Source organism: Rhineura floridana, chromosome 10, assembly GCF_030035675.1.
Source record: "Rhineura floridana isolate rRhiFlo1 chromosome 10, rRhiFlo1.hap2, whole genome shotgun sequence".
NCBI classification, from domain to species: Eukaryota; Metazoa; Chordata; class Lepidosauria; order Squamata; family Rhineuridae; genus Rhineura; species Rhineura floridana.
The window spans coordinates 68937535-68961012 of NC_084489.1; the positions used below are offsets into that span (position 1 = coordinate 68937535).

The following is a 23478-nucleotide window of genomic DNA, read 5'->3' on the forward strand; positions in this document are numbered from 1 at the left end:
GGGCTATTAGGATACTAAGGAGAGGGCCTTCTCCTTAGTATATGGCAATTCAGCCTCCTCTGTACTATCTTTTTAGCACCAAGGGAAGATAATCCGTTTTAATCATATTTTAAACTGGCTTTACTTTTCTGTTGCTGGAAAGAAGACTTTTTATTGATGTAGTTTAACGATACTGTACCTTAATAATGTATTTTTGCTGGTGTTTTATAAGCCACCCAAAGATTGTTGTTGATGGGCAACCATACGGATACAGTAAATAAATAAATAAAACTCTTTACATCCTTGATAGCTCTGGTTTTAGGGCTTCCAAAACAAAAGGCTTAACTCACAGGTAGTCTTGAGTCCTAGCATCCTAGCTATGCCTTTATAGCTGTACTCATCCCTATGAAGTATGCATAATCCTTGCTCTCTCTACAACTGCTTCACCTCCTTCCTGGAATTCTGTCATAACAAAGCTAAAGAAAAAGGAGCACTTAAAAGCCTTCTGTGATTTAGAATAAATGTATGTAAAAGAGTGCATTACTATTGCTTTCCTCAGGCCCCACCAACTTTAAACTTCGTCATATGTTCCAGACTGCTGTGTACCATGAGGTTACAACAAAACAACCTTTAAACATGAAAATAACATTCCTTTTTATCAGGTCTAAAATACACCAGCCTTTCCCAACCTTGTACTTTCCAGAAGATTTGGGCTACAATTATCCCTGACCATTAGCCATTCTGGATGAGGCTGTTAGAGCTAAAGTTCAAAACATCTGGAAAGTACCAGGTGGGGAAGGCTATACTATATATATAGTACTAAAATACATTTGCACAAACACACTGGCTGTATTTACATATTATGCTAAGCCATGGTTTAGAGTTATGAGCGTGAGCCACACTGAGCTTTAGCCTCATGTAATCTCTCATCCCCACTCCTCCTCCAGTGCAAGCACAAAGAGACGCTCAGACACTGTCATTTCCATTTTAGATTAAATGCAGGTATCCTGGCTCTTATACTTATATGACTATTCTTAACTCTGGTTTCTGAAACAAGCTAGGTTCATAATGAATGGCTTGAAGTTAGCGTGTTTCAACAAACCATAATTAAGATGAACCAGTTTGCCAGTGCATGTGCACGCGAATGAGCTCAAGGCTCACTGTGACCTGTCCTCATAATGCTAAACTATAGTTTATCATTACATGTGAACAAGCACATTAATATATATATATATATATATATATATATATATATATATATATATATAATTTGATTTATATTCTGCCCTTCCTCCCAGCAGGAGCCCAGGGCGGCAAACAGAAGTGCCAAAAACACATCAAAGCATCGTAAAAACAGACCCTAAAATACACCAAAACAAAACAACTTTGAAAACATTATTTAAAAAAAGCTTTTAAAGCTTTTATATGGGTTTGTTCAAAACAAGGAAAAGCTTGGGTGAACATTTAGGTGTTTAGCTGATGAGCATTATGAATTAAAGCATGGCCCTAACTCATCAAACAGCAGATATTACTTAACAGGATTTTTAGTATATGTCCTTTAAAAAGTGACTATGGGAGGGTGCCATAATAAGAGAGGCATTCCCTCTTCTCTTTTACAGAGAAGGGAATAGTATCTGCTACAATACTTATGTGCATTATCTGAAAACAAAGATGAACTGCTGCTTTTTCCAGAACTATTTTTATTACTATGTAAAACTGATCCGATAATTAAATCAATCAGTTGGGTGATAACCCTGTTTTTACCGGGTATGAATTTTAGCGTACATGAATAACACTTTCTAGAAATATGGCTGCTTTATGGACACAAAACAAAAGGCAGCCAGACTTACTCCTTTGCAATTTCACATTTAACCTCTTTTTGGGTAGAACAACTGAAAGCTGCTGAATTCTATTGGCTGCTCTCCATTACAGACATATGCATAGTAGGAAGATCTTAAGTCATTTAGCCTCGAGCACTAGGCCACTAAGGCAATGTGGCTTTCCCACTGATTCAATTTGTTTTTATTTAGTTGATCAAAACACTCTATTTAAAGGGAAAGGGAAAGAGCATCATAGGTGACCTATGATCATAGCTTTGATTTTGTTCATACTTCCATGAGTGCCCACTGCTCAACTATAAAACCAAGTTCAGCTAATCACTGATACAAAAAAAGAAGACTCATTGCTCACTTCTCTTCAGCTGTTCCCAAGCTAAATATTTTAATTTCTGCCACATGTTAGGGTAAACATTAATTAATCTTATTTGCACATATATATCAAGGCTCATTATTCTTATTAGCTAAGCTAATATGCCACATCTGGCAAAGACTCCACTTTGGTACAAAACTAACAGTAGCTGCTAAATATTAGAAAGTATATGCAGAGGCTTGTTTGAGATTTCATGGTAGACAGAGAATCTGGTTTAGTTTTAATCTTATCATTGAGATATTATTTGAGATACTGGGGGAGTTCCCAGTAGGTAGAGAAGGTGTCCCTGTTGAAGCCCTTGTCATGCTGTGTGACAGCGAGGTGCATCAAGCTCTTAACATGGTTGCCCCTGAGAGCTCTCTCCGGCATTGTGGAGCCTGGTCTGCACCTCGGTGCACCAGTGAACTAAGGGCAATGAAACAGGCTGGACGATGGCTAGAGCACAAGTGGCGAAAGATGTGCTGTGAGGCTCATTGGGCATTAGTAAAGCATCAAAACCATCCCTACTCTGTGGTGGTGAGGGAGGCAAAGAAGGCCCACTTCTCTGCCACCATTGCATCCTTAAATAGCTGTCCAGTGGAGCTTTTCCGTATTGTCAGGGATCTGTTGACATCTCCAGGAAATGGAGTTTTAGGTCCTTCAGAGGCCCACTGTGAATTGTTTGCAAGGCATTTTGAGCATAAAGTTGCTTGCTTCCATAGCAATCTTGATGCCCTACCCACATCTACTGTAGTCCCCAGTGCAACGTCCGCTGCAACTTCTTGGGATTGGTTTCAGTTGATGTGGCCTGATGACGTGGACAAGGTGCTTGCAACAATACAGCCAGCACATGTCCTCTCGATCCTTGCCCTTCTTGGCTTATTAAAGCTTGTCAAGGGGGTTTGACTGAGCGGATCCAGCGTGCTGTTAATGCATTGTTGCAGGAGGGAGTGGTTCCAGTCACCCTGAAAGAGGCAGCGACGCAACTGCTACTGAGAAAGCCCACCCTGGACCCATTGGCTTATGACTACTACCACCAGGTCACAAATACCCCCTTCTTAGGGAAAGTGATTGAGAGGGTTGTGGCACAGCAATTGCAAATACTCTTGGATGAAACAGATTATCTTGATCCATTCCAATCTGGGTTCAGGCCTGGTCATGGAAGTGAATCAGCCTTGGTCGCCTGATGGATGGCCATTATGAGGAGGACAGCGGAAGTGCGACCCTGTTATTCTTACTTGATCTCTCAGGGGCTTTTGATACTATTGAGTATTCTTCTGAGCCAACTTGGTGAGATGGGTATCGGAGGCACTGTTTTACATGAATGAATGAATGAATGAATGCTAGTGCCGTATCCAAACTAAAAGCCTGAAACCTTTCTCTGTTACAGCTCCCATCTCACTAGTATTTGCATATTGTATTTCACTCAGCTGGGATGGAATGTTCACCAACATCCAATCTGCTTAACGAACAAAGCTCTTAGAATGTTTCCAGAACAGCTTCCACGAAGGAAGGGATAAGTGTCAGTTTAGATGGTGTTAAAATTATACTCAGGCCTTTATGGACAAGGGTAACTTTGTGGGATGGGCTGAGAAGAAACTTGGGGCAATAAAAGAGGTGGAGATCAGTAGTAAAATGGCTGAAGAAATGGTGCTGAGTTAGAAAGTAATTGGCAGCAGTGATAGCAGAAAATTCAGCAGCAAGTGCAAGTTTGACAGCTCAAGTATGTGTAATTGCAGCAGCAGCAACAGCAGGCAGACACCAGCAGGCTGCATGCAATAATGGCAAGGATTGCATGTGGCCTGCAGGTTGCCCATCTGTGATCTAGACCCTATACTCAGAGCTGCTATACCTTTAAGAAATAAATAGAAGAGGTATTTGAGAAGTTGTGATTTCTACTATCACTAAAGTATTATGACCTAGCAGCCCTAAAGAGGCAATGAGGACCAAGAAGTTGTGAAGGGCAAGCTCAGGAGGTAGGCAAATATCACATATAAGCCGTATTCAGATGATCATATATTGAACTAATAAACTGATATATGAATGAGCGCCCACCCACACCCAGATATTTCATTCCTTCCTTTATACAAGCCAAGACGTCTCAGCTAACTATAGTATTCTGTTACGTCTTAGCCAATGGAGCAATGATTTGATTTTTATACAACTTCCTATGTTCCTAACAGACAAAAAGAGGTAATATTACACACTTAATGGAATTCAATACTACATGGTGTTGTGATGGCCACTAGCTTCAATAGTTTTTTTAAAAGGATTAAAAGGGTTACACAGAAGATGGCTACTGACTATCTTTCATTGACTTAGCCATGGTAGCTAACTGCACCCTACAAGATCAGGGACTGTATATCTCTTGAAGGGCCTGCCACACTATTAGGCAGAGTGAGGTGGCCCCCTCTTGGCAGTTGATTTTGGGTGTCAGGATGAGCAGCAAGACTGCAATGCTAATTTAAGGTTTCAATACTATACCCAGTTACCCATGAGTAAGCCCCACTGAACTCAATGGTATTTTCTTCTGAGTAGGCATATATACAACTCTGCTCTGAGTCAATGTTTCATGCCAAAGACAAAACTCTTTCTATACAAGGGATGACAAATTTTAAAACTGACTATTAGAAAATATTGGCATTTCCAAAACTGTGATTTCATGTTCATAAATGTTAAAACTAGATTTTGATTAGATAACATAAGTTTCATGTACGCACACACATACATACAGACACTGTGGACCAAGTACCAAGTACAAATTTATGAAACAGCTTGGCTTTGCATGTCAAGATACTATATTTAAAAAGCATTTTATGCATAACCACAAGTAAGGGATTGTTCAACAAAACCTCAACAGATTAATTTCCAACACCCAAAAAGATTAAAATTAGGCAGAGAAAGAGATTGTGTGCATTAGACAAAACTATTCCCTATGGATTATTGCTTTAGTTCCAGACATTATTATGCCCAGTAAGCTATTTAGAAATAGATTGCCTCCTTTGGTAAAAGAAACTAAACACAGCAGTACCCTAGAGTAGAATACATATTCTCTCTTTCTCTCCTTCCCTTTTTAAAAAAATGGTAGGTGTTGTTTTTTTAAAGATTGCATCTTTATTAAAAATGTAATCTGGAACCATTCAAAGCTGCCACCAAATGGATATGAAACCAAAGGCAATCACCCTCATGTTTAACGTGACCAATTTCACATTATTGGAAGACAAAAGACTGCATTTTTCTTTATCTCACTAAAGGTCACAAGAAATAATAAGCAGCATTCACAATACTCCCAATCAGTGCAGAGAATAATACTGTTAACCTCATCAGTATCAAACCTCTCCCCATCTGGTAATAAGAATTAAAACTCTAAATGATATGATCATATACTAAGGGTAAGGGAAGTACTTATCAATGTCCCAACCATTCCATATACAGTATTTGCAAGTGGGTACTTCCCAAAGTCTTTTTGTTATTAAGCCCTATAGATCAGCATGTAGTAAAGACCAAGTTCCAAGATCCAACAATTTCAGACACATGACTACATTTCAAACAGTGTGGACCCAGTGGTTGTCAACCGTTCTATATTCTGGGACTGTTTTCCACATTGATTTGCCTGAATGACTTTTGTTCATCTAAAAAAAGAGGATTCTGGGACATTTTAGGTTACATGCTTAATTCACATGACCTGCTGGCCAGTCTTGTTGAACCCATGTGAAGACAGTGCTCTCTAAAACACATCTAACAATCTCCTGCTGCTGAGCATCGCAGGGACAAATAAGTAGAGAGAGCCAAGGTATTAATAAGAGAAACATGTCCTCTGTTGCTGATCTTCCTATTGAGAAGTCCCTAATAACATTCCACGGAATCTCAGATTTCCTTAGAACACTCTTTTAAAACAAGTGGTTGAAGTTTCATTGAGTCTTACATCCTAAGCAGCCTTCACCAGCCATATATTGTTGGATTACAAGCCCCATCATCCGTAGCAATTGGCCATGCCAGCTGGGGATGACGGGGATTGTAGTATAGCAACATCTGGGGACCCAAGTTTCTCTTGCCCTATATCTGGTCCTTTATATATCTTACAAAACGTACTTCATGAAAGAAGTAAATATATAAAAGCATATATTTTCAAAATGTGTTATGCACATTTTTGTGGATCACTCAGAGGACATAGTTGAAAGGGCACTTTAAAAATGCCTTTCATTAAAACTAAATTCAAAAATAAAATTGAATCCTTTTCGTGGCCCCAGCTACTGTGTATGCAAACACAGAGATAACTTGCATTATTTACTTCTCATTCAAGAGGCCCAAACCACCACACAATAAGTAGAAGTCTAAAGAGTTGTACATAAGAAACTCCTAGCATGTGGGGAAAGGATTATGAGAATATTTAGTGAAGTATGTGAAGCTGGAAACAATGTTTCTCCCTCGCGAGTGGTGCAGCAGAGACATCATTGTCCTTGGTGTGCAACCCTCTATTGTCAAAGGCTGGCTCCAGTTTAAGGGGGCCCTCAGCATAACAGCGCTCATCAGTGACACTTTCATGATGACAACTGCCATGCACAATTTCACAGTCCACATGTAATGCTATGCCAAACCATGGCAAAAAAGTAAATGCGCTGGTTGTCAGAGAGAAGATCACAGTCATGTTGATCCTCTTCCTTCTGCTGCTGTGTTTCCTGGGTCTAAGCCATGGTTTGCCTTTGCATTACATCTGAGCCCATGCTTGGGTTTGTTGCACTCCACACAAACCATGAGCTGTAACCATGGTTTGTTCTTGGTTTAACCACTTGTAGTTTTGTCTGGGGGAGACAAAGCTTGATCCCAAACTATGGTTTAGCCCAGCGTTTCCCAACTAGTTGGCCACCAGATGTTGTTGGACCACAATTCCCATCTTTCCTGAACATTGGCAATGCTGGCTGAGGCTGATGGGAGTTGTGGTCCAACAACATCTGGTGGCCCACTAGTTGGGAAACGCTGGTTTAGCCCCTGGAAGTGCAGCAGCAGCAGGACCAGGTGACAGTACTGTGGCTGCTATCTTCAGTCCGGGAATCTGCACATTTGCAATCAGCTGTGGTTTGGCTTGGTATTACATGCTGCCAGCAAGTGTCCTAGAGAATTGAGCTCTGTGGCACTGTGGAAGTTGTAGCTTCCTGCTGCCAAACAAGTAGAGTCCAGGACAGTGCTGGGCTCCCATCAGCTGCCTAAGGATGCTGGGTCCTGACGCCAGCCCTGCTATCATCTCCCAGTATTTGCAAATTCCTGCATTGTTTTGAAAATCAGCTAAATCTTAACCTAGAGTCAATAGTAGAACAAAAAGAATGACAGTGAACAAACGGTATCCCCATCTCCATCCAACTTTGTAGCCTCTTTCACATGCAAAGGGGCATCTCAAGTGGGAAGAGGCAGTGAGGCCACCCTGCTGGTACTGTCCTCTGGCCACCCTGCATTAGGTGTGGACGTCTCCAGGAGAAAGCTGAGTTGTATAGACATCTACACTCACAGGCATTCCACGCAAGCTGGAACCCCAATTGCACAGCTCACATATTTATTTTATTTGGAAAAATTCATAAGTAGCCTAATCGAAATAGAATCATCATTATCATCATCAAAGAAACGTTAAGTAGTGCAAATAAAAAGTACAAACAGAGGTCTAACACAAGCATTTTTTCAGCTGGATGAAAAGGTCTCTGTCTTAGGCATTTATTTTTTATTGTTTTTAAACCTATTGGGGGGCGTACTTGTTAAAAATATTTTAGCTGTTTTATGATATGCTGAAGAAGCCAATTTGGCATAAGCAGTATAAAAGTCAATAAATAATAATGTCTGTGTATCACCTTGAGATATATATAAAAGGAGATTCATCATCATCATTCACATAGGCTTTCCCCTGCAGACATCCAACTGGCATATGTCAGTGGCAGGACCAAGGATCCACTTGGCCTTGGGGTCAAGGCAAGCAGCACAGCCTTGCAGCACCTTTCTACCCAGACCTCCCTTCATTTGACTCATGTGTACAGGGGGGCTTTTAAAATAAGTCTTCATGCAAAATTAAGTATTTTTATTCTTGAATTTATTTTATTCAGAATCATTAAGGCTCTATCAAGAAAATCAAGCAATGGACGAAGCACTCCAAGTCCCCACAGGTGAATCTAGCACAAGGTCATTGTCAGATTTGGGATAAGAAAGGGAAAAAAACATGGAGAAGAGATAACTCAGAATGCACAATACTAGCCTAACGCTTTTGACTTTTGAGGAGAAGGGGCAAAGTTTAATTGGCAGATGTTTCTCAAATCATAATTAACAATTTATTTCTATGCACTGTAACAAGATTAAGATAATTATCCTCAGAAACAGAAATGTAATGACAAATTACTGGTTTGTCATATCACAGTCAATCTCTTTCATATCAAAATAATCACCATGCTTAGCAGAAGGTGCATCTGCTCTGTTTTGGATAGGAGTGTATATAATCGTGATTTTGAACTGCCATATGGGAGTCCATTAAGCCAACTCAATGTGAAAGCAAGAAGTTGCTGACTACTGTTTTCTAGAATAGTCTGCTACTAACAGAATCCCAGCTGGGGCACCACAGAATGCATTCATCAACAGAGTGACTCATACTGTACCCTCTTAATTAGGGCTGGACATATAAAATATTTTCACATGGCAGGTCATTAGAGTCATATCGATACACTGTTTTCCATGATGCTAGGGACCCACAGCTTCCTGTATTATATTTGATTTTTGCAGTGACAATAGTCTGGTGTCCAGGTACTGGCAAGGTCCAGCTTCTCACCACTTGGGGGGCAGCAAGTACCTAGAGCACAAAGGATGGGGCAGGCATGCATGCCAACAGCCAAAGTGCAGAGTAAGATACTAGTGGCTTTTCTCAATTTTGAGTTGAGTTGAGGCCAGCTGTATATATACAACGACACAGGACCACCTCTCTGCATTCCAAGTCCAGAAGGAGTTTGCTCTGTGGTCTTGAAAACTTTCCTCCTCAACCAGTAATCTCAGAAACCCCAAGAGTAAGGAATTTGTGCCTGCTCTTTAGGGTTCTTAGTACTTCTTCCCTGCAAAGGAATGGGTGCAGTCTTGCTACAGGACATAAAACTATTGATTAGTTATTTCTTCAAAAGTTTGACTAAATGGCACAACATCAGTGTGTGCGCATATGTGTGATACACAGAGAGAGAGAGAGAGGTTTTTTGGGATGGTACAGAATACTGGGAGCTGTTTTTTGGCTGCCCATGTCAACCACTGGGTGCAGGCATTCACAGCACTGTTATCAAAGTAAGCATACCAATACCTCATTTCTTACAAAAAACAAAAGCACTGTGTGTATCACCAAAACTTTTCAAATATTTCATAAAATTCTGCAGGGATAGGGGAGGGGGATGATAAGTGTTGCTTCTCATTAGTGCCATCACAGGCACTGTCCAATATCCTGCCCAGGGTATGAAGGCAACTACATTCCACAATGCCTTTACTATCCTAATTTGTATGACAATTACTGTTTTAGATGCCAGGAAAATGCAGCTTTCCAGCAACACAAGCACTTCCGTGAGGAAAAACATCTAAATCTGTCACAGCAGTTTAGCAATAATTATGTATCTATAACTTATTTTTATTTTCGTGGTTTGGGGTGGGTGGGAGGGAGGTTAAAACTGACTGAAAAAAGTTGAGTAAAACTATGATGGGAGTGTTTTCTCTTTCTGACTGATAATTCGTACATCACATCAACAGGTACTTTTTGCCTCATGCTGCAAATATTTGTGATAGTCTGTTCTTCAAAGCTGGAAGAACCTAATTTTGTTGCTGCTTTTCACCCACGTCCAATGATTCTCCTAGCATTCTCATCGCTTATCTTTTACCTTTGCTTTCTTCCACTGTCAACTCCATGACAGCAGCACTCACTAACAGCACAAGGGAGGCCAGGAGTCTGGTGCAATAAAATGGAAAGCTACAAGAGTAAGAGGCTGACAACAAAAGGCAGGAGAACTAAATGGGGAAAGATGCAGAACCAAGCAAAGAGAAGGGGGAAGCAGGCAAGTCAGCATGCGAAATATTGCAAAACAAGCCCATAGCATTGATTTTCTGATGAAAGGGCTTTGATATGCAGATGGGATGAAGGAAGAAGGGGTGGGAGAGAGACATGCCAACAGATGCGGCTCTCCAGCCAATATTCCTAGTAATAAAAGGCCCTCAAAACACCTGTCCCAAACCCCCAATTCAAAATATGGTGATTTTAGATAATATTATTTTAATTGCTGGCTAGGTTGCTAACATCTGATACCTTTGCAAGTGATGGAACATAGCCATGACTTCCCTGTCACATGAAGACAAGAGATCAGGCTTGACACTTGATCTCAACAATTTAAAGCATTTGAACTATGTAATGTGGGCTTTGGTTTTGCTCTCTTGAGCATACTTAGTGTTATGGTAAATCCAGGCCTGCTTGAGAAATTAAGGGCCTCTGAATCACAACTCTTTTTATTATCTAATTATTGTTACTATCCAAGAGAACAAAAGTCAGCCGCCTGGTTTAGTCAGAGGCTGTGTCCAAACACAATGCTGAGCCATAAACCAGGGATGGGAAACCTGTGGTCCTCCAGATTCCCATAGCAAACCACAGAGCAGTTGGCTTAGCCCTACATCTGACTCCATGCTCATGATTTCTTTCATTCCCAACATACCACAATTTGAAGCTAAGGTTTGTTCTTGGTTTCCTGATCTTTGGGAGATACAAACCTAGGATACTGGTTCAGATGCAACACTAACTCAGCCACTCTGCAGTTTGTTTCTCTGCTGGAGGAAGGAAGGAGCAAAGTGGGAATATTCATGCACAGGCTACTTTGCTTAATTGTGGTTTATGGCTTAGCAGTAAAAGAGAACTTTGCACCTTTGGCGGGGCCTACCTCTATGCAAGAGTGAGATAGCTGCCTCAGACTGTTGCTTTTGGGTGTTATGAATGGTCAAACTGTTAAGCAATTTAATTTATTACTACTGCATTTTTACTAACTGGGAGAGGAGCTGGTGAGATATTCTGCCTCAGGTGCCATAGTAACTTAGCCAGCTTTGAGTACTATGTACCTTGATTCTGAGGGACGAAGGCATGCTTGCCATTTGCTGCTCCACCTCAGGCAGCAAAATGTCTTGGAACAGCCCTGCTCCTGCTCACAAATATGGTCAGGTACCTTTTCATTAAAAACAATTTAAAAGGTGCCACCAAACAAGAGATACCTCTTATGAGAAGATGCTTTGGAGTGCTGGGTTAAAATTTCAACAGACAAACATTACTGGAGCTCTAAAACACCATTCTGAAAGGAAAAACATGGAGGCAGAGAAAACCCCAACGAACTGTCTATTGCAATTTTCAGTTACAATTAATTCCCCCCTTTTTAACATCCATTATTCTTACTGAGGTGAAGATATTATGAAAGATGTTATGAAAAAGTAAACAGAGCTGTGTTGTAAAGTACTGATTCATATGATGATTCATTTCTAAAAGCAAAAAAAAAAAAAAAACCCACCCCAAAACACTTTGTGCTTTAAAAGCTTATATAATATATATCTGGATATTCTTTATCAGGAGCATTGAAAGGATTTCTTGAAGAGCTCTGCTACATCCAACCTGAAAGTAAATCTGATAAGCCTTCTTCAACTATATTGGAGCTGCTTTAAAAACAGGTTATACAACAAAAGAATGATAGCTAGAGACCAGGGAAGCAGGCAGGGAAACAATGTCAGCTCATACTTCAGACCTCTTTTCACTTATATGAAAAAATGGAAATGGACTGCCTTCAAGTCGATCCCAACTTATGGCTACCCTATGAATAGAGTTTTCATGGTAAACAGTATTCAAAGGGGGTTTACCATTGCCTCCCTCCAAGGCTAGTCCTCCCCAGCTGGCTAGGGCCTGCTCAGCTTGCCACAGCTGCACAAGCCAGCCCCTTCCTTGTCTGCAACTGCCAGCTGGGGGGCAACTAGGCTTCTTGGGACTATGCAGCTTGTACACGGGTGGCAGGGCACATAACCCCTGAGCCACTCACTGTGGCGGTGATCTTTAGCTGGCCCTTTACACCCAGGAGACATGAGCGGGGATTTGAACTCACAGACTCTGGACTCCCAGCCAGGCTTTCCTTCCCACTGTGCTATGAAGCCTAGTCTTAAATTATCTCAATTTCTAGGAATGAGATACCTTGTTTTCTCTCAAACCAAGAGTGCATGCATGCATGTCGCCCCACATAGAGTCACAAATCATCATTCCTTATCTATTATGAAGTACATGCAAAATAAGTGCAAGACAAAAAAATAAATGCAATTTAAGGCTAGAGAGAGCCACCTACAGCATATATAGTGAATGGAATTGTCTGTAAAACCTTCTCCTTTTTTGATGGACTGGCCCCAAATTACGATTTTTTAAAAAAAAATCATTGCAACCTTTCTTGACGTGTCAAAGACAAGACTCTTACCGTTTCCTTTGGAATTTGTGACTGGCTTTGTTCAGTATTCTAGAAGAAGTGGAAAAAAATTAAAATAAGAATAAGGCTAGAAAATACATTTGCTAACTATTAAAAGGTGGACTATCAAGGGGTTTAGTTCTCACATGAAGAATAGAATCGAGAACTGCAGGAAGTGGCGGTACTCCCCATGGCAAACATTCTTGCCAGTGATGCAGATCAGATATATACTAAAACCACTGTGAAAAATCTCAATGCCCACAAGTGACAGTTTATACAAATAACTGAGTGGGCGAGTAGCAGAAGCATATTCTGAAAGGCTTGGACAAGAGCACCCTAGTACTCCCCTGTGATAGGTTGAGCCTGCACAAATGCTTAAAACACTCCATACTAACCTAATGGATAACTTTATGCTGATTCAATGTGTCCTCAATAGAGAATACCATCCTTACAGGATAAGATGTCAAAACCAGGGACTCTGCAAGCCAAACCTATTCTCTATGCCATTACAGCACTTCATTCAAAGAGGGAACTGTTTGCTTGTATTCCCTCTCTCTCAGCCACGGCAATTTCACACAGGCAAAAGGAGACACTGCAACCAACAGTCAGACGCATTATGGGCAAGTGGGGATTCACCTAGCCTTAGATCAGGGGTAGGGAGCCCTCTAGATCTGGGGTTCCCAAACTGTGGTCCATGGGCCACCAGTTATCCACAAGCATCATTCAAGTGGTCTCTGGTGTGTCTCCAAAGAATAGCGGGAGCAGCAGCTGTGAGCCACAGGTGCAGCACATTATAATATTCATATTGATTTTAATTGTATTTTTGTTCAATCAATCAAATATTATAGTCAATAGACCAGACATTAAAAATAGATAAATGGAGAAATGGAAAACAATAAATAATACAGTGAAAACATACAGCACTTTAGAATCAATTGTATTTTTGTTGCTTCTTTTATTTCTTACATTGCATTTTATTGTTTATTATTGTAGTCTATGGAATTTCAATTGCAATACAATAAAATAAAATATAAGAAATAAAAGAAGCAATAAAAATCATACAGCATCTAGCACAGTATATCACAGTTGCTATAAAAAGCAGAAAAATCATGAAGTCGTCCACCAAGACTCCCAGCAGTTTTTTAGTTGCTTGTGGGGAAAAAACATTTGGGAACCATTACTCTAGATGTTTTTTGGACTCCAACTCTCATCAGCCCCAGACAGCACACTCAATAGTTAGGAATTATAGGTGGAGACACTCAGCAACATCTGGAGGGCCACAATCCGCCACTCCCCCATACCCCGTCCTGAAAACTAATCCCCTTATACAGCAGCCTGACCTGTATGCTGGTTTGCCAATTCACCTGCTTGCCAATAGATACATCAGCCTACTCAGTCCCTGCCTGCCTATCCCATCAGGACTTGTCTGGCCTCTGCCTGGCTCAGACACACAGGGTTGTATTCAATGCAAGATACAACCATTGACACTAAGGGACATAAGTAACTTAGGTTCATGAATTTCACCGTTTCTACTCTACATAGAACTTAGTTGGACACAACCCTTAGTTTCATTAATTTCAATGGGTCTACTTTGAATTCAACCCACAATGGCTCAAATTAGCGAGTACAGAATTTCAGTATGCTTGCAACAGAGTCATTTTATTCCTTTTTTAAAATATGCATAATATGCTTGAATACCACTGAGCAGAATTTCCGGCACACAATAATGTCTTTAATGTTTTATCCCTTACATTTACATACCTGCTTGTGTGAGTGTGCACGCACACACACACACACAACTATGTGTTTTACAGTTCTTGCTCATCAAGCAATGTTAACGTGCCTCAGAGACATTAAGCAAACACAACAACTCTTCTGCGAGGGGCAATTTTAATTAATCTCCTGCACAGAGACAAAAGCAACCAAAGCTCATCTAGTGGGAAAAACTTGCTAAAATCACATGGTTGACAAAAGACAGAAAGCAGAGCCAATAAATCCTTATTCACCAAAATAAAAGAGAGAACAAAACAAGATTTTGTTGTTGGCACAACAAAACATATCCAGTGAAACTAACCAATAATCTCCGAAATCCTTGATCATAAGCAAAACAGTGCTATTTCACATGACCTCCTCTACAATGCTGGCCACTTTGGTCTTAACGAATATATCTACAGGTTGGCAAAATGATAATAAGGAAAAGGGAAGACTCGAGGTAACTGTAGGAAATGAGAATTGAATCCTGAAAGACTGCCTATGTCGATTAGTGTAGAATCATATTCATGTGAAGCCTGCCATTTAACTTGAGGAGAATGCATCGTAAGTGTTCATAAGATCTTTCAACCATAATTAGACAATACAGAGCTCCACACTGTGCTATATATGAGCTTTCCCTCTTCACAATTTAATCAGAGTCTTGCTCTGTGTCCCCTCTTCTTGAGATGCAAGATCAGTCAGAGTATGGGAAAGAGCATTATGTATGACTGCCCCACTGTTATGGAACGCATTCACCAAAGGACTTACATCTAGAACAATCTCTGTATGTTTTAACAGAATGGCCAAGACTTGCTTTCACAGCTGCACTTTCAGTAGTGTAGTGGTAAATTTAGAACTGCAGGGTCCCTTCATGAATCGATAGTCAGGCCATGCCCCCTCACTTGCTTGCTCTCTGTCATCATCTCCACACTCCTCAGTCCTTCCCTCGTGGACCTACTTCCACAACAACAGACATCCCTAGGAGCCAATCATTATGAAAGAGGAGTGTGTTAGCTACTGAGAACAGTCTTTTCAGTGGCTGAATCACCTCCCTTCACTCTGATTGGCTCCAATCAGCAGGAAAGGAAAAAGAAGCATGTTGGAAGATTCTTCTCTGTGGCTAAAACACTTCTCTTTCATGCTGATTGGTTTGCAGGATGCTGAAGATGTAGAGACCGACTGGGACCCTGCTCTCAAAAAAGTTAAGAGTCTAAACTCCCCCTTGAAACCCTAGATGGCTACACCCCTGTGTGCTTGACTTTTAACTGCATTTTAAGATGGCTGCTTTTTACTAGTAACTGACTCTGGTATTGAATCGTTATTCAGTGGTGCCCCCCAGCAGGTCGCCCAGATTCTGAGCTTCCATTTTAAAAGAAAAAGTAAGTCTCTGGCCCTCTTAAAGAAAATTATGAAGCAAAATATGCAGGTACCCTTCTAAATAATTTCAGTGAAATATGTTCCTGCCTGTCAGTATTCTGAATGAGTCAGACCGTGATTGGTAAGTGAGTTATCTGGACATCGGGCAATAGGAATCTCTGGGGTCTGAAAAAATTACTGTGCACTTTTTCCTGCTTTATCTTTTTTTTCTAGTGCTTGGAATCTCCTTGGCTTGCATTTTTCCCCTAGCAACCAGGATGCATATTTACTGTGATGCATTCATCTGAGATCAGGTAGTCCCCAGAAGTTATTTTATACAAATATTACTAGAAAATAAATGTGGGTGAATATTACAGTTTCCCCCTCCCGCAAAAAACTTTGCAACGTGAAAACTTTGCAAAGAGGTCTCTTGCTTTGCAGTAGCTGATATTTAGGCTCTCTTTAAAAATTCGCTGTGTAGCTAACTTATAGTACAATGATATACATATCTACTCAGTAGTCTCTTTTTGTTTAATGGGGCTTACTTCCAGGTGAGTGGGTACAGGATGGCAGTCCAGGCTTTGGTTTAAGGTTGGCATTGGGGAAGACAGGGTTCTTGTGCCTTTAACAGCTGTGTGGCAGGCATTAATTCAACAGGTTAAGCATTTTTCTAGTATGGAAATACAATTATGGGAAAAACTTCACCACGACTACTCTCTAATTTTGTGTCATGTCACATCCCCATGGCATCCATTTTGTGACTGGTGCCCCCAGTACTCTCAAAATGTGAAATGTGTCCTCTGGCCTAAAAAGGTTAGTGACCCCTGGATTAATGGTTATTGTTGCATCATATAGTGCAAGCCATCTTAAGTGTCTGTATGAAAAACAAGTCACAAAGTTTCAGAATAAATGAAACTGAAATTATAGGCATCTCAACAGTTTTGTTGTACACAGGATCACACATAACATGTATGCCTAAATGGAGAGATTTACACTTAAAGAAACTGGCCTTTGCATTCAGACTTCAATAACTGAACTGAACACAAGTATTAGAGATTTCTTCTGCCATAAGACGTAAGTGTACATGACATTTTTCTAACGAGTGATGAGATAATTTGGATAAAGGAAGGAATTGTTATTTTATCTATGTTTCCTTACAATGAGAGCTGCTTTTGGATGATTATAAGAATACTAGGCCATGCACATATTATAACCATTTTCCTCTTATATTTCTTGCTCTACAGATGTGTATATGAAGTGTGTGGCAGCTTTCATGTTGCTAGTTTTGTTTTTTCAAATACTCAAATCCTGTGTAAAAATAGATCAGGAATGTACTGATAATCCTGGGAAGCCTTCCAGTCTATGTGAGGTTATAACTGAGGTTAATTAACTAGCATTTATAGGTAAGATCTTAATAAAAAATAGCTGACGTGCATTCAAAGCTATGCAGAATACTATAGAAATTATAGGCCTCTTACTAACATAAATTTGGATGAAATCAGAATTAAACACTGTCTATAAATTATCATTCCAAATGTTCAAAATTTTATTTTATTTTTATCAAGCATATATGTAACCCACCCACTAACCTTCAGTTAGAATTATCAGGATGGTTCACAATCTAGCTAAAAGGCAAAAAAGGGGTTATATTCATCCTTCTTAGTCTTAAATGCCCAGTGGCTTGCAAGTGTGAATAACCCACTGTTATCCAAGCACTTATGGATTCAAATGTCATCAGCCTGTCTTGGACTGGTGGTATAGAGGCCACTGGCTATGCAACATGGTCCCTTCTGTGACCCTTGGGCAATATGGGAAATCCAATGCCATGCAGCAGGATCCAACACATAAGCCCTATCTTGACCCCCTCAAAGAAACTGCTGGGAAAATGGTGGCAAGATCCATTCGTGAGTTTCCTGAGTGCTGGAAGGTTTGTCCATTTAAATTGACAATTTTCATCTTTCCTACAGTCCAAAGTCTTCTGCCGTCTCAAAACAGCATGTGTTTAATTTCCTATATCACACAAGTAGACAGGTGTGTGCACTCTATGACATGCAGACAGGATAATTTCTACATTTCATTCATAGCCAATCCATCCATGCCTGGTCTGGTTAAGATGTGTACTATACCATTGAGGCTCTGGCTCTTTTTAAAATATAACCTCTGAAGACTTGCAACATTCAGAGTGATAGCAGCATTATAAGGATTTTATAGGTTTGAGCCCTCAACAGGTCTTGTAAATAGGCTCAGGGGCAGGCAAGAGTTTAAAGACAAACTCTGCATGCGTACCCTACACTACAGCTGAGAAATCAGGAAATGAAGTAGAAGCACACTCTGTTTCCTTTTCCTTTCTGACCCAAAGTTATTCCATTGCATAGGAATCAACCTCTCTGGAATTTACCAAAGAGCTGCTTGGGAGAGAGCGGGCTCTCCAAACTTGAAGGCATTTATGCAGAGTCTGGACAGTCACATGTCTAAGATGCTGTAGCTGCATGTGACATTGCAGATCCTGCACTGAGCAAGAGGGTGAAATAGCTGACCTCCAAAGTGCTTTCCACCTCTATGATTCTATATCAACTCATGTAAGTGTTTTCATATTTTCAAACACAAATATTCCGTAACAAGCAGGATGTTTTGCACTACAGCATACCCTGAGAGAGCACACACTCCTGCAAATTGAGAACCTATCCCATACGCAAGTAGAAAAGGTCATGCCTCTCCTGAATAGTTCATTCACGCTAAGGCTTTGCCCAGTATTACTATCTGCCCCCCCACACACAAGCAGAATAGCCTGTTCCACTACACCTCAACCAAATTCTGAAATGTGGACCGCATCATGCTTCCAATGACATCATCATAAAAACAGGGGCCTTTCCATGCACCCATTATCCTTCCTATTTTCCATTTGACAAGTCCCCACATGATGACTGGTTGACCCTTCACACTTGGCGGCAGCACAGGGAAGTCTCACCAGGAGGCCTCCACTTCTCCTTCTTTGATGCCGTGAGAGCTAGAATTGCAGTGTGTCAAGTGTAAGGGGTCCTAGGAAATATAGGGCACAATCCAATTGGTGTCCTTGCACTCTTGAGAGGTGTTTTGATTCAGCAGAGAAAGACTGACCATTTTCCAAAAATGGTGGTGTTGGGATCTGCACAGGAAGGGCAAATAAGCAAAAATCAATCACCTTCTCTTCCATTATCAGATGCCCTTGCTGGATCAAAAGCCCTGTTGTGAACATAAGGGTGCCCACTGGTTTCCACCCATAGAGTCCTAGGCCATTTGACTCCTTAGTATGACACACAAGGTGCCATGAAAAGCTGTGTTTCCCAAAATCCCTAGCACCGAGGATGCTGCTTCTGCAGCATTTATGATGCTGGAGAGAGACGTAGACAGCTGGTTTATGTTCTGATGTATGCGAAAACATTGTAAGTTGGAGAAGTCTGAATTCCTAGACAAAATAACATTTAACAGAATTGCTGCTTGAAGCCTTAAAGTAGAGAGAACCTGGAAAGATGAACCAGTGATTTGACCCAGGCAGCTTCAACATCGGCTGCACCCACAAAACTTATTTTTTTATTTTAAAAAATAACTTGTGCAGCTATCATGGAAACATTTGTGCAGTCTACATACAACAGTTATTTTCTTTCAGATACACTGTACAAAAGGGATTTTCTGATTTACCTTGCTAAATTAATAACTGAGGAATGTCTCTCTCATCTTGCTATTGTATTAAAAATCTACATTTTTGCCCTTACAAATTCTTCTTTTCCAAACCATAGTGTTCATACATCCTGTTCTGTATTAATTTTAAAGGCTCTGAGACTGAAAAAAAATGTTCATGTAACATGACAAACAGCAAGCTTTCCAACAGGGACACATGAGTGCAAAAGAAAAAGAATAACCAGTTGTCTATATGCACTTAAGCAAGGTCCATGTAACAGTTTATAATTTGCATTTTTCTATCATCCATGATTTGAAAACATTAGTTCACATATTAATGTGGAAATCCAATTGCTAAAGGGAAATGTCCATGTGAAACGTAATGGAAGCTTATTTTCCTGCCATCTACTTCAGACCACACATGTTTAACAGCAGGTCTTCAAATTATTTGCTCATATTCACCTAAAATACCCTAAGCCGCTTAAAATAAATAAATAAAATAAAATACACACCAGTTCTCTTGGATGGAACGTTTCTTCTTGGCGAAAAATGAGAAGGCTTACTGTCCCTCCCATCTTGGTGCTTCTGAGCAGAGAGACAACTTCTTCTTGGGTTTTTCCTGTTAAATCCACTCCATTTACCTGCAACAGGAAAAAAAAGATATTAAATTGCTTTGTCTACTGAAAGTGAAGATTGTTTTAGCAGAACAGCACAGCAGCCTGGTTTACACATTATGTTAAACCATGGCTTATTAACCTATGGTTTAACTTTATGGTTTATTAACTATGGTCAAAGGTCACTTGTTAACCAAGGTTTACAGCTGTTTATAATCCTAAATTAACGTTAAACATAGCTTAGCTTTATGTGTGAATCCAGACCTCTTCCTTAAGGAGCTATCACTGCCCCAAAGCTACCAAGCCACAAATGAAGAGCAGCAAAAAATTCAAACCATTCTCAAGGCTCAGCTGCTCCCACTGGTGCTTTTAACTATTCTGTGACATAATAAATAAGATTTAAGTGATAGTCTGCCAGACGCCTCAGCTTGAATTATGGTTTATTAACTGCAGTTAACATTAACTATAGTTTAATATTATGTGTGAACCAGGTGACAACTTTTGTCTTAGCAAAAACATTGCTTGTGTTTGAGGCTGAAATCCTAGACATCTCTGAAGTGGAAAAAAGCCCATGTGCTTCTTGAGGGGCACGGCTGACTCAACAAATACAAAAAATGCATATGCCATCATCATGTTGGTTAGGATTCCAAAAACATTCCACTACACGGAGAAAGAAATTATTGTTAAAGGGCTGGCAATCCCTTCTAAGATTCCTTTTATAATTCCTATTGCTAGGTCTATACCCTGAACTGGAGTTCTTTTCTTAGTGCAGGCTTGCAATTACTGACGTGCCTGTTGCCTGTGGTAAGTAAAAACTGTTTCTAAAAGAACAGAAGATACAGGTTTGCTCTTGAGCAGAGGATATACTCTTGGCTTATTAAAGCTTGCAAAGGAGGTTTGTCCGAGTGGATCCAGGGTGGTCAACACATCATTGCAGGAGGGAGTGGTTCCAGCCACCCTGAAAGAGGTGGTGATTCGACCACTCCTGAAAAAGCCCACCCCGGAACCATTGGTCTGCATCAATTACCGACCAGTCGCAAATAACCCCTTCTTAGGGAGGTTGATTAAGAAGGTTGTGGTGCAGCAATTGGAAGTAGTCTTGGATGAAACACATTATCTTGACCCATCCCAGTCTGGGTTCAGGCCTGGTCATATGACTGAGTCAGCCTTGGTCACCCTGATGGATGACCTTTATCGGGAGAAGGACAGGAGTGCAAACCTGTTACTCTTACTTGATCTTTCAGCAGCTTTTGATACCATTGACCATGGTATCCTTCTGGGCCGACTTGGTGAGATGGGTATTGGAGGCACTGTTTTACAGTGGTTCCGATACTATCTCCAATGTTGTTTTCAGAGAATAGCGTTGGGTGATTATCTTTCGTCCCCCTGGCAGTTGTGCTGTGGAGGGCTGCAGGGTATCATCTTATCCCCCATGCTGTTTAACATCTATATGAAGCCCTTGGGAGCGGTCATCAGGATATTTGGGACGAGGTGTCAGCAGTACGCTGATGATACCCAGCTCTATTTCTCTGTAACATCTGAATCAGGAGAGGCCGTGCAAGCGCTGGACCACTGCCTGGACTCGGTGGTAGGCTGGATGAGGGCCAATAAACTGAGTCTGAATCCTAGCAAGATGGAGGTGCTGTGGGTTGGTGGTTCCCGAGTTCAGACAATTGGTCAGCTGCCAGCTTTGGATGGGGTTGTACTCCCTCTGAAAGAGCAGGTCTGGGGTGCTCCTGCATCCATCTTTGTCACTAGAGGCCCAGGTGATCTCAGTGGGTAGGAGTGTCTTTTACCAGCTTCGGCTGGTAAGACAGCTGTGGCTGTTTCTGGACCGGGATAGCCTGACCACTGTGATCCATGCACTGGTAACCTCCAGGCTGGATTACTGTAATGTGCTCTATGTGGGGCTGCACTTAAGGTTGGTCCGGAAATTGCAGCTGGTGCAAAATGTAGTGGCAGACTGCTCATTGGGGCAGGGTATCGCCAATATGTCACCCCGCTGCTGACAGAATTGCACTGACTGCCCATTTGCTACCGGGGCGCTTTTCATTTGTAATGAGGGGATAGAGTTAAGAAGAAAGCAGGTTGGCCAGTTAGTAGAAAGTCACAAAGGAAATGTGGTTAGAAGTCAGCAGAAGCCAGTGAAATGTTAAATGCTAAAGGATATGGCTGAAGTAGAAGCAGAGGAAGAGGGGAAGAAAAACCCTGAGATCCACCGACATTGATCTTTGAGAACTCACTGAGGACAAGCAATATCCCAGGAGACTGAGGGAAGGCAAACGTGAAACTTTGTTGTTGTAGCTGCTGCTGCTGCTGAAAGGTGTAAAAAAAAACCCCAGAAAATTACAAAGAACCAATCACCTTGACTTCAGTGCTCAGCAAGCTATTGCAACAGCAATCAAACAGGCAACAAGAAACTATAGTAACCAGTCCTGTCAAGACTAAGCTTATTTCTACTTTTGAATGAAGAAAAAGAAGGAACTGCTTTAGAAAATACCTGTGTTATGCACTGGAAGTAACTATCTTCAGTACAAGCGACTGCAACATCCAGCATTATGGATTAGGAGCTATGTGGATCAACCTGACTGGCTTTAAAAGAGGATTAGACAAATTCATGGAGGATAAGGCTATCAATGGCTATAAGCCATGATGACTATGCTCCATCTTCGCTGTTAGAGGCTATATGCCCCTAAATACCAATTATTGGGAATCGCAAGTGGGGAGAGTGCTGCTGAACTCAGCTCCTGTTTGCAGGCTTCCCAGAGGCATGTAGTTAGGAGGACAGGATGCTGGACTAGATGGGCCACTGGCCGAATTCAGTAGGGCTCTTCTGATGTTCATAGGAGGCACTAACAAAGTAGTACACAGCTGATCAACCAACTATACTTATTTTAAAAGTTAACAGGTCTGTGCTGGACTTTGAAGAGTTATCAAACTGGGGCCCTGCAACAGTCTGAGTTTGTGTGTCAATGCAAGTTCACTAGAACTTTCCCTTTCAAGGGAGATTCTTTCCATTCCATTCCCATCTTCCTATACAGCCTTGCCTCTCATCATGATAGCAAACTGTGGCAGCCAGGAAGTGTGCAAGGGCTTACTTCTGCTAGCATCTCAGCAAAAGCAGAACAGCAGAATCCATTGCATCCCCAGCCATCTCTCTTGTGACAGTTGTGCCTCCTGACTTTTGGCATTGCTCAGCCACCTGCTAACCAACCTAGCAGCCATATTCTGCACTAGCTGCAGCCTCTGGACCATCTTCAAGAATAGCTCCATGCAGTAGTCCAGGTGGGAGGTCACCAGAGCATGGACAAATGAAGCTAGTAGCAGATATAGGATCGAATACTAACATGTTTTTTTCTACCATTAACAATAATTATTTTGTGTAGGGATGTTAAGTGATATCTCGCTATCGTGAGAGGTTCTCAGAGTCTACATTAGCAAGGAGACATCAAATGCAGAGTTTGCTG

The 23478-nt window shown here is 41.1% G+C and overlaps 1 protein-coding gene across 6 annotated transcripts in view; it reads right to left on the reverse strand.

Moving 5' to 3' along the window:
• The window catches only part of PARD3 (par-3 family cell polarity regulator), a 770287-nt gene that overhangs the window by 311019 nt on the left and 435790 nt on the right, over positions 1–23478 (reverse strand). For 5 of the 6 annotated variants that reach the window (XM_061585585.1, XM_061585583.1, XM_061585588.1 and 2 more), the window contains 2 exons: positions 19910–20038; positions 12645–12683 (listed from right to left, as the gene is read on the reverse strand). In XM_061585585.1, coding sequence (XP_061441569.1) covers positions 12645–12683; positions 19910–20038 — 168 coding nt within the window. The remainder of the gene's footprint in view (positions 1–12644; positions 12684–19909; positions 20039–23478) is intronic. The other variant, XM_061585584.1, reaches the window with a different exon arrangement.